The 11,741-nt window shown below is 37.7% G+C and overlaps 1 protein-coding gene across 12 annotated transcripts in view; it reads right to left on the bottom strand.

Annotated features, from left to right (window-relative positions):
• Positions 1-1,086: 1,086 nt before the first annotated feature.
• CREM (cAMP responsive element modulator) overlaps positions 1,087-11,741 on the bottom strand; it is a 36,296-nt gene continuing 25,641 nt past the window's right edge. For 5 of the 12 annotated variants that reach the window (XM_069778126.1, XM_069778130.1, XM_069778124.1 and 2 more), the window contains 2 exons: positions 3,896-4,052; positions 2,796-3,045 (listed from right to left, as the gene is read on the bottom strand). In XM_069778126.1, coding sequence (XP_069634227.1) covers positions 2,841-3,045; positions 3,896-4,052 — 362 coding nt within the window. In that variant the 3' untranslated portion in view covers positions 2,796-2,840. Of the gene's footprint in view, positions 2,206-2,795; positions 3,046-3,895; positions 4,053-7,517; positions 7,541-8,671; positions 8,825-11,741 lie in introns of those variants that run through there. The other 7 variants (XM_069778127.1, XM_069778131.1, XM_069778128.1 and 4 more) reach the window with 5 other exon arrangements.

The following is an 11,741-nucleotide window of genomic DNA, read 5'->3' as shown; positions in this document are numbered from 1 at the left end:
TACTTTACTTTTGTTTCAGACCTGCAGCAGAGCCTGTAGAACCAAAGGGCAGCCCCTTTCCTTTTTAAATCAACTGATGTGGCTGTAGGAAGTGACAGATAATACCTCTTCTTACAAATGGCCTCACTTAGGTACCTAGCGGGATTTTCAAAAGATTTGAGAAAGTTATCCTGTGTATTTCAAGTAATTTGGGAAAGCTAAAAGAAAACCAGATTTTTTTTTTAAAAAAGATACACACACACACCCCCCACCCCAACAATGTTAGAGTCAAGACTGGGTTAAATGTGAATTCAGTTTAAATTAAGTGAAGAAGTCTCAGTGACATTAGTAATGGTATGATTCCATCCCTCCCCGCCTACACACACACACACACACACACTCCCTCCAGTAAAGCCAATTAAGTAGGAACTAAGCCTTTCTTCCTACCACATCAGTAAGGCAATGGTGCTGCTGGTTACAGCAAAGCGCCCAAATACTCTGCTCATAGACTCTACTGGCCAACAAACAATTAGATCATTCCTGAATTAAAGAAATACCCAGAAGCAATTTTGCATAAGCACTATTTTTCTTTCAAAGCACAATGGAAAGTTGGCACGTACTGCATTTACCAGAACTGTAATCTGGTTTAAGCATGGGTTTATTTTAAAAATCTTCAGCTCTCACCTATAGGCTATTCCAGAACCCTGTGAATCAGCAGATAGTTACTGTTTATTGGAAAGCTTCCTTCTTTAAGTCACCTTTACTTCCTCTCAGTACTTTGCAAAAAGCGTGAAAAGAACTACACCATCAGCCTTCGCCTTAGGCAACTGCCTACAACTGTCCAGAATCTAGAACATGAAGTATTCAGGATGCAAAACTGAATTGTTATATATAGACCTCTAATAAGTCAAATATTCGACAGACTACAAAAGTTTTCAGTAAATAGCAGCCATATAACAGACAGCTTCTTTCAGGTATTTACAATATACTTCGCATCACGTCACAAGTTTAGGTAGGCTTTTTTTCCTTTGTCCTCTTCCAGATACTCATGGGTTTTACAGCATCTCAAATAACCAGGTGTTTAAAGGAAATCAGACACTACACAGGTTAAACAACATGGTTCTATTAAAAACTATCTTTAACCATGGCACTCAGTGACAGCAATACAATACTTTTTTCCACAAAGCAACTAATATAAAAATATGCCATAAAATCATCTGTAGACTAGTATGCTAGTACATACATGTAATCATAACATTCTTTTATAAACTCTTTCCTGAGATACCTTGGGTTGTTTGATTTTCTTGTATTACTGGATGCATTATCTTTATGATTCATCTAAAAACTGTAAAATATTTTGTATGTGCAGGACACTCAGTAACATGTAAAAAGTAGTATGTAAATATATGGCAAAGAAACAGCTCTTAGAAATTATGCGCTTTTTTACTTTGTTACATATTTTTAACATTTGGCTCCTTGGGAGATGGAGGAGAGGAGCATGAAAAACCTGAAATTAGAGCTATGAATTGACAAAAAGCAGGAAAGCATTTCAGGAATGTTAGGAGTTGGAAAATAATATAAATGACACAAAGAGAAAGCCATAATTCATGTCGGCTATGTATTGCCTTATAAAGCAACTGGACATATTTTAGTCAGTTCACAGTATAATAAATATTTTTACTAATCTGTTTTGGAAGAGCAAATGTCTTTTAGGGTTTCAAGCTCCTCTATAAGTTTCTTGTTCTGAACTTCTAGCACTGCAACACGACTCTCCAGACATTTTATGTATTCTTTCTTCCGACGTCGACATTCTTTAGCAGCCTCCCTGCAAAAAGCAGAAGTAAAAAGTGCAAACAAAAAAGCCATTTGCATGCCATTAGAAAGCTCAGCAGAGTATGGAGACTATGACAGAATTCCAAATTTTGGAATATCTCCCAAATCAGTCTGAAAACACTAAGCAAAACTGGGTTCCACAAGGGCCTCAAGTGTCTCTTTCTCAAGTTCATATGGCAATCTGTAGAATTGCTTCCTCTCATGCCTTGATTAAAGTTCATAATAAACGAGGTCCAAATGAAAGACAGTTATTCTGCTTTATGACAATAAAGATCTTTGAGGGCCTTGAGTTCCTCAATGAGAGTCTTGTTTTGGTTTTCAAGCACAGCCACACGATTTTCAAGACATTTGACATATTCTTTCTTCTTTCTGCGACATTCTCTGGCAGCTTCCCTGGAACCAATACAAGGCAAATGACTACAGGAACAGCCACAATATGGCAAAGACTGGATAAACAAAATTACCTGCAATCCCTGCAGTTCCACAACAACAACAACCAACAACAACAACTGTTGCATTGCACAAACAGAACAGCAGATAACAGCCATAAGCAATAATATGGTGAAAATACAATTCAACTAGAACTTGAAACAAATTCAGCATCAACAAATACAAAGATGGAATTAATACACAGAGGAACTGAGAAAAACAGTGAGTAAATGATAATGACTTGAATTGTACTAAACATTAACACTGAAAGCAGCATTTCTTCTTCCAGTCACATTCCATTTTGTGTGTTTATCAGGAGTGTTATCTTCTGCAATCAAAATCTTAAAACCAAACCCAAAGAATTTACTTTCAGAAAATACAAACATAACACTACTCTCTTCAGATAAAAAGCTAGATTTCAAGCTTACAGCCTGCTGTAATTTTTTACCTAAATGTAACAATCTACAATAAAATTTAAGTCCAAACAAATACAATTTATTAGCATTTTAGAACTGTCCACCTGGGCACATTTCAGCCACGTGTATCTGGGGGTTTTGTTGCTGGCAAATGGCAGTCTGGAGCCATTCTTGTAGCTCTGCTCAGAATTCTGTTATATTGAAGCTAAACACTTTGGGTAGTATTTTCAGAAGCATGTGACTGAACAAGCATTCAATTCCAGAAGAAGTTTTAGAAGTACTGGGAGTCCATTTCTTTAACATCTTGGAACATGATAAATTCTCCAATTGTGAGGGTGTAACTTTCCCACAAGTTGTATGAGAGATAGCATAGATGCTAGTTTTAAAACTGAAGAGAGAGGAAACAAAAGGAGGCACAACAATGCAGCGATCCTCGTGAGTAATTTAAAATAAAGGACAGGCATGAGAGCAAAGCAATACCATGAATTCAATCATAAGGCAAGTGGATATTCAATGTATTAGACATCTGCATAGCAGACTATTTCTTCCATTAATCTAACTGCCATTGATAGCAGTGGCTACGCATTTAAAAAAAAGAAAGGGTCCCCTAAGAATAGCAAGAATAATGCACAGAGAAACACTAGCATTTACAGCATACAGTCAAGTCCATGCCAACTAATTAAAAACATACAGCCATCTCACACAATATGCCTCACAAAATGACAGGGGCACTGCACAATAACTTATCCCAGTAGCCACGTATTTAATAAAGTCTGTAATTATCATTCCATCCTAGAATAAGTCTTCTTCACAGCATCATTAATGGACAGCTGCTAATGAGATCCTCAGATATTTTTCCAAACAATTCTTTGCTGGGATGTTTCAAAATGAACAAACCCATCCTGCTCATTTTACTGACAGGGGAGGAGGGATAAAAGTTCAACAGTAAGTATACCTCCAGATCATCACAAAAATTATGAGAAAGGGACAACACTAATACTGATTTCTGAATTACCATAATATTTTAGAACTAAAAATCCATAGTGGTAAGGTCAACTCCAACTTTCCAGAGTTAACAGCCACTACTGAAGGCTATAAGGACATGGAATGACTGACAAAGAATTTCTTGCCTTCCCTTCGTCAATCACAGGCAGTGCTCATGACCTTAAGAAGAAAACTTCATTAGAATGTTTGGGGTATTTTTGTAATACTGACTATTAATTGTTATATAGTCTTACCTATTTTTCAGAAGTCTCAGCTCTCTCTTGCGTGTTGCCTCTTCTGCCAGTTGCTGAGGGCTATGCAAAGTCCCTGGTGAGGCTGCCATTACTACTCCCTGAGGTAAGGCAGTAGTGGGAGTTCGAATCTGGTAAGCTGGCATGTCTCCAGTGGCAGCTGTATAAAAGAATTGTATTTTAAACTTTATAACAAAACAAAACAAAAAAAAAAAAAAGAACTATGCAAAACTCTCTCTGGAAATAACAGATTTCTGCTGATGAGTTATCCAGGATCCCTGCTACATAAAATATTTCAAAGGCCTGTAATGTCACAGCTATATTTGTTAGCTTACTAGCATTTATTTCCACACTGTAAAATAAGTTATCTAAATTGTACTAGCATGTGGCCCCACCAGCCAGCCAGACTGAAGCCTGTGAAAGCTTCCACATGACTCTTTTAAGACAACATAGGGAAAGCTGTTTGAGAAACTGTCAGAGCATCCACACATTTCCTGTTTGCATAGTCTCATGAAAAGATGGTCCTGCTGTTGCAGCCACTGAGGCTTATGCTACCCCTGTCCTCTAACAGATGCTTCAGGAATCAACTTGCTTCAGAAGTCAACCTTCTCCTTCCCTGCAACAGCAACAGTACCAGCCTTACTGCCTCTCCTCCCTTTAGAGCAGCAGTTTGGCAACCCTTGGAAAACCAGTGAGAGCTGTTGTTGTCAAAATGAAAACAAACAGCTAAGTGCTCATGGTGAATAGGAGTATGTTCCTTGAGCAAGAGGACCACAAATAGGATGCTGCAGCATTAGCAGGGCAAGACGACATAGTGGCAGTTGCACAGGAAGCGGTGTAGCTACACAGTAAACCGGAGTGCAAAAGTTCAGATTCAGCTCCTGAGCCTACCAGTTTTGAGCTCTCCCCAAGCTAAACACAGATCTGAAATCTGACATGTTACTGGGAACTGATACCTTTCTGATAGCCTCACCTCATTTCTGTATTTCTGAGGAACTTTGTTCCTACAAGATGTACCCCAACTTTAAAGTCCTAAGTACTTGTGTCTTGTCTGACATAGGGGGAAAAAAATCAAACCAAAACAAACAAAAAACCAACCAAACAAAAAAACCCATGTCCCTCTTCAAATTACAAGAAAGTATTTACCTATCCCTTTCCATAAATATTTTATATTATCACAGAACAAAACTTTAAATTTTGTCATTAAACCAACTGAATATAAAAGATGAAATTTCAGAAGCTGTTATGTTATACTTAATTTATACTTTAATTCTTCAAAGCAATATTCAAATAATGGAAAAACTTTACTTTTGTTGTGGTTTAACCCCAGCTGGCAACTAAGCACCACACAGCTGCTAGCTCACTCCCCCACCCCAGTGGGATGGGGGAAAGAAGCAGAAAGGTAAAATTAAGAAAACTTGTAGGTTGAGATAAGAACAGTTTAATAATTTAAATAAAATAATAATAATTAATTGTAATGAAAAGGAAAATAACAAAAAGAGAGAGAAGTAAACCCCAAGAAAACCAAGTGATACAACTGAAAAACAATTTCTCACCACCAACATACCAATGCCCAGCCAGTTCCTGAGCAGTGGCCCTCTGGCCAGCTTTCCCCCTAGTTTATATGCTGAGCATGACGCCATATGGTCTGGGGTATCCCTTTGGTCAGTTGGGGTCAGATGTCCCAGCTGTGTCCCCTCCCAACTCCTTGTGCACCCCCAGCCTCCTCGCTGGTGGGGTGGTCTGAGAAGCAGAAAAGACCTTGATACTGTGTAGGCACTGCTGAGCAACAACTAAAAACATCAGCGTGTTATCAACATTATTTTCATCCTAAATCTAAAACAGCACTATACCAGCTACTAGAAAGAAAATTAACTCTATCCTAGCCAAAACCAGGACAACTTGGAAAAATAAAACGTAGACAAAAACACTTTGGGGAGACTGGCAGGTAAAGCAGTAAAGAGACATCAGTGAACCACAAGGGGAAAAAAAAAAACCCCCAAACCTAAACTTAATAAAAAAATTGCTATTATTCTTAAATTAATGCAGGTGCTTCACTAATTAAATACAAAAAATATTGTGTTTAGACTGTGTTTAGAGCTGTGTTAAGACTACAATTTCACAGCCATGTCCTGAAATCATTATCAGCTTAAACACTTTGCACCTCCCCCCTCTCTCGGTCCTGCGGGTAAAAGTGTTTGTGGAATTACAAGATGAACTGGACCAGTGAACTGACCTGGGTTGGATAATCCCCTGGGGATGGGGGAGGGAGAGAGGAATCAGCCCAGAACAGCCCTGTGAGCACTAACAGGGAGCCACCATGTACACAGGGCTTGATCGTCTTGTACATCTACAAGAGAATTACTTAATGCTTTTTTTAAGTTCTCCACACCTCTTAGCAGTCCCAGTTATGTCAATAGGATGATACTTCAGCTCACTATTTATAAAAATGGAATTTTAGAACCTCTTCAGGCTCGCCTTTATGCTGGCCATATTACATACATTTTATGGACTGTATGGTAAGAACTAACTTTTTCTAATCTCATCACTAGGTAAAAAAAGAGATGTTATCTTAGTTTGCATTAGGTACAGTTAATTAGAAATCCAAGTGAACCATTTTGTACATCAAGTCATGGGGAAAGACCCATAACCCAGGTCACCTCAGCCTGGCAAGACCAGCTACTTTGTTGTCTTTGATTTACACTCAGATGTTAGCTAACAGGACTTACTGCTGCTGTTGTTAAGAGGACTCAGTGCGACAATGTACCTGCAACATGGCTTAACAAAAGCATGTCCCTATCTCAGCTGGGATCAGCAAACACCACTGTAAGTAACATGTTGCATGAATAGTTTGACCATGTTCCAGTAGAGTCTGTCCCTGCCTAACAGTTGGCTCACTTACAAACCTACTAGGGTGGCAACAGCAATAAACAACCATTTTGGTGGTATAGACCTTGTAAACACAGACATCTCAGTTAAAAAAAAAAAAAAAAAAAAAAAAGGCATAGCATTGACAATGTATCTTTTAGTGGTGCTTTATGATACATTATTGCAAATTAATTATTTCAAAGTCTGCAATTTTTTTTGTACAATATCTCAAAAAGTTACAATAAAATACTGTTTCCCCTGAAAAAGATATTGGGAAAGATGAAACAGGCTTTAAGCAGGGGGGATAAAATACCCTTGAAAAAACTCATAGTTTAAGGCTAGCATGTATCTACATATTACAGAGAAGAGTACTTTCCATTTCAGCATCTGAGACAAAAATCCCACACACCTTGATCCAGACTGACAAACCTCTGTGGCTGTTTCTAATGAAACTCCATAGAGGTTTAAAGTCAGTCCTAACATACCAGACTGAGCATAACATACATAGGACTGAGACTGTTAACAAAGCAACAAACCTGGACATGGTGTATTTCCCTAACACATCGCCCCAGGTCATCTGTTTGGTTTTTTGGGTTTTTTTTTTCCTCCTTAAAATTGCCAGGGAGTAAAAAGTCACTGAAAACCTGAAGCTTTGAGTTGAGACTTGCAAAAAGGAAATTATTAACAGGAAGACAAACAAACAAACACCCAACCAGGAAAAAAACCGCCAAACCACATTCAGAAGAGTACAACTAACCTTGTAAATTAAGCTTTGAGAAATTGAAAAAAAATAAAGCAAAACGTCAACCACCTTGTATAAGCAGGCTCTTGGAAAAAGTAACTTGCTGAACACTAGAGAGCATCCCCGCACTTGAGTTCTTTCAGTGACTATCCAGGAGGGAAAAAAGCCTGGTGCATGCTATGTATCAGTATGTCTGTTCTCCCCTTCTATGAGTCATAATGATGGGACTAGATTATCAAAGGATTTTTAACTTCACCACTAAACTGGCTAAACAAGGCATGAATCATTATCCCTTTGAGCATAAAAAACCCCAAAACGTCGACTTGGAGAAGATACTTATCTTTGGATTAATGAAACAATATGTACCAGCAATGAGCAGCAGCACGTAGGTACTGGCTGCGAACTGGTTAACATTACAGATCTGCCGGAGGCAATTGACGAAGCAGAAAGGAACTGACTAAATCGCAGCATGACTTGGAGCTGACGTCAATGTGTATCTTGTTTGGAGTTTAACTTTTCCAGTTCCCTACTGCAACACGATTCCAGGAAATCTAATGACGTCAGCCTTTTGAACTCAATTAGCTGAGGAACAGACCATTTTAACAGCGGAGGAGAAAACAAGCAGGCATTAACAATACTTAAAATTATTGCTCTCAAATTTGTTCGCGTTCAGTATTTTCTTTAATAATGAAAGCATAGGGTTTATTTGCACTACTGAAACAATGCACACCTTTCTCTTACAGCTATGCTTAAGCCTATTTTAGCCATATAATCTGAAGTGTTTATTGCTAAACAAAAAAGCAGTGTCATTGTTACAAAATAAAGAATTATAAACATAGTAGCATAAATTACTATATCCACAATAAAGAAGAATTTAAAACAAGAGTGGTGGCTTTTTCAGCAAAATCCTGCAACAAATAGTAAAGACTAGTTAACTGAATCAATCTATGCAAGAACTCATGCACTCAGTGATTTTTTTTTTCCCCCAAATGAAACTTAAAATTGCCCTGAAATCCTACACTGACTAGATATAACCACAAGGTATTTGTACCAGTTTTGAAAGATGAAAGAGTTACAGCAACAGGTTCAAAAGAAAATGTCACAAATACCAACTAAACACTGCTTAGACATCCAAAAACATCATATAAAAAGACTAACAAAATTTTTACCTGTTTCATCTCCTGTTACAGCCATGATCAGCTTCTGCACACACGATTCTTCTGTTCCTCTACCAGAGCTCAGCATGAACTGTTCCAAAGTAGCAAGCATGTGCAGGATTACAAGCAAGAGCACTGACATCACAGTGACCTCACTTGCTTACCACTGTCATTAATATGCTCTGTCACTGGAACAGCTCACTGAAACTGCAACCCAAAGAACTCCTTTTCCAGTAAACCTTTTTTTTTCCCCCTCCATATTTCTATAAGCCTAGCTTTGTTCTTTTTCCCTGAATTATTCATAAAGCTACAGAAAACACTCACCACAAAGCTGGCTGTAAAGCAAGACTTGAAAATTCACAGCACTAACTGACAGAAATTAAAACGTGGCTCTAGAATACATTAATGAATCTGAACGATAGAGTCATGACTGGATAGAAAATAGGGAAATTTTAAAAAGACATGCAATTGTTTTGATTGGAGCAGTTCCACTAAGAGGCAGAGAACTCTGTCAGGCAGACAAGCAAGACAGGAAAGCTTAGTAAGCTATAACAAATAGGTAAATGAAAGGCTAAAGCTCCTTGCTTTGGGTGGGGAACCCACAACCCACTCAATTTCAGTTAAAAACTTCAGAAAAGATTGAAGAAAGCTCCAACAAAGTAAGTCAGCCTAAAGCTAGTGACTCCAGATGGTATAACAGACAAAACAGTAACTCTGGGTAAGGGCTACCTTTCCCCCATTCCCTCCTTTTTCAAAATAAGTCCAAGAGAACTGGTTGGCTTTGTTATTTTTTAAAACTAACTAAAAAAATCTCAGCTCTAACACAGTCACTCCTTATTTATATCAATTTAAATGAAATTAGTTTCAGACCAACAGTCCAGGCAGTGGTCTGTATGTAGGGCATAGCAAACTTCTAAGGCCTTTGTAATAAACAAATTCAGACTGGTAATTCGTCAACTGTGAAACTATGCCAAGGACAACAATAATGGAAGCATCAATGCGAAAAAGGAGCGCCCTGTGATTACAGGGCCACTTCAGGATCATACGAACAAAAGGTCAGAACTGAAGCACACAAGAAATTCAAGCCACAGATCTCAAGTATCACTGACCATATTACGAAAACACACATAGATCCTAACAGAATGATTTTTGATACAACTTCTCTACACTCATTTTTACTAAAATTTAAACAGTTCCTTTTGCTTCAGCTAGCAAAAAAAAACCCCTTAACCTGTATTAGGAAACTGTCAGGACAGCAGAACTGCCTCTTATTTGGCCTATGAATCTAAACTTGTAGCAAATGAAATATCACTCAGTGGGATCAACACCTTTTATACTAATCCTTTTTCCCCATCACATGTTATCAAAAAATACCAAGCACAGGGTTTATGTGATGCCACCCATTCTTACATGAAATTCATCAACAAATACTTTAGAAAAAAAAAAATACATACATATGCCACCTGAAAGATTCCTAAACAGAATTTTCTGCCCTAGGACTGATATTTGTTGTATTTTTTTTTTTCTTTCTTTTACTTCTATGATTATTACAAATAAAATACATATGCTGTCTACCCAAAATCATTATAAAAATATAGAAAAGTGGAAACATTACCAAGCAGAATGTTGGCTTCCTATTATAGTCTGTGCTATAACAGTATTAGCTGAATAGTCAGCTACAAACTGTATGTAAATGACAAATGTTTATAAACTATATTCCTACAGACTTTCTAGCATAGGCAAGATGACATATAATAAGGAAATATTAGAGACTTGTATATCCAACTAATTGCATTGTCTTGCTTCATCCTGAATAGCTCAGGTTTGTTGACAATATGCAATTGTTATCAGAGATCTGATACATCCTCAGGTGCTCTCATATTCTTTTTATAAACTCTTTTTATTAAAGATTTTTTTAAGATCTTCCAGTATCAATAGCATGTATAATAAGTTGAAACCTTTTATCTTCTCATCATCTCTGAGTTTATGCTCACTCACTATTCCCTTTGTATTTTTCCCTGTATATCTTATGTAGCATTTTTCTTGTGTCAACAGCTATGAGCATCACTAAAGCAATGGACTTTCTTTGGGCCAAAGGAACAGAGAATTCCAAGAAGTCAACTTCTCTGAGCATGGACAGAGAACAAATCAATTTAGTTAAAAGTACCTAGAAGCTTCCAGAAACAGGGTATAGCAGGTATTCAGTAACTGTTTCTGAATCCATTTTGAAAGTTTTCATCACAGGCAAGACACTTAATGGGCTATACCATCAAGTAGTCAAGCCCATCACTGAGACTGAATAGGGAGATTAGAGGACAGCCTCATCAGAGGACAACCCTATAATGAAGAGTCTGTAAAGGAAAGCCAGTCAAATGAAATTCCCAAGGACTGAAATGCTGCCAGACACAATCCCTAAATTTTGTGCTTCTTCACAGACTGGGGAGGTTTTAAGAAACAACTGAGAAGCTATTCTGCCCCCACCCCCTCCACCCCAAAGCTCTGAAGAATCAAAGCAATACATACAAAATACTACAGTCAACCTCGAGAGACAGAGAAGTCCTCTAATTAAGGGATGTGTACGCATGTGTACAGAAAACTAATTTAGACTCATTATCAGAAAACATGCACTAGCAGGGTGGGAAATTTGTTTGGGGACAGCCAAATTTGGGTGTTAAGGGTTTGCTAAGAATGTATTCATAATATTTAAGGAAGTTGTAACAGTAGTCTCTGCATGATGAAAACTAACATTTTGCCTATGGGTTTTTCATATTATAGTCTTAGAGCTTCCTTGAAATGCTTCTGAAAAGTCTTGGGAGGACAATGTATGCAAAGAATTAACCAGAGGCAATGGAAGAATTCAAATTTGGTATGATTATTTACCATTGTTTCAACAAGTTCAGATATCTACAGGCTATTAGCTTTATTTACATCCTGGGCTTCCTTTACAGCAAAGGGAGAGAAACAGCCACTTAAAGAGAGAACTTATTTCAAACATCCATATTAGGGCAAAAAAAGCACCTCAACCTGGACTTCACCAACTATCTCTGATATCTGTGTCTACATTTAGTCGATGACTCTCACC

This window comes from Haliaeetus albicilla, chromosome 2 (genome assembly GCF_947461875.1).
Source record: "Haliaeetus albicilla chromosome 2, bHalAlb1.1, whole genome shotgun sequence".
NCBI classification, from domain to species: Eukaryota; Metazoa; Chordata; class Aves; order Accipitriformes; family Accipitridae; genus Haliaeetus; species Haliaeetus albicilla.
The sequence above is the reverse complement of the archived record's forward strand: the minus strand, read 5'-3'. Positions and strand labels throughout refer to the sequence as shown.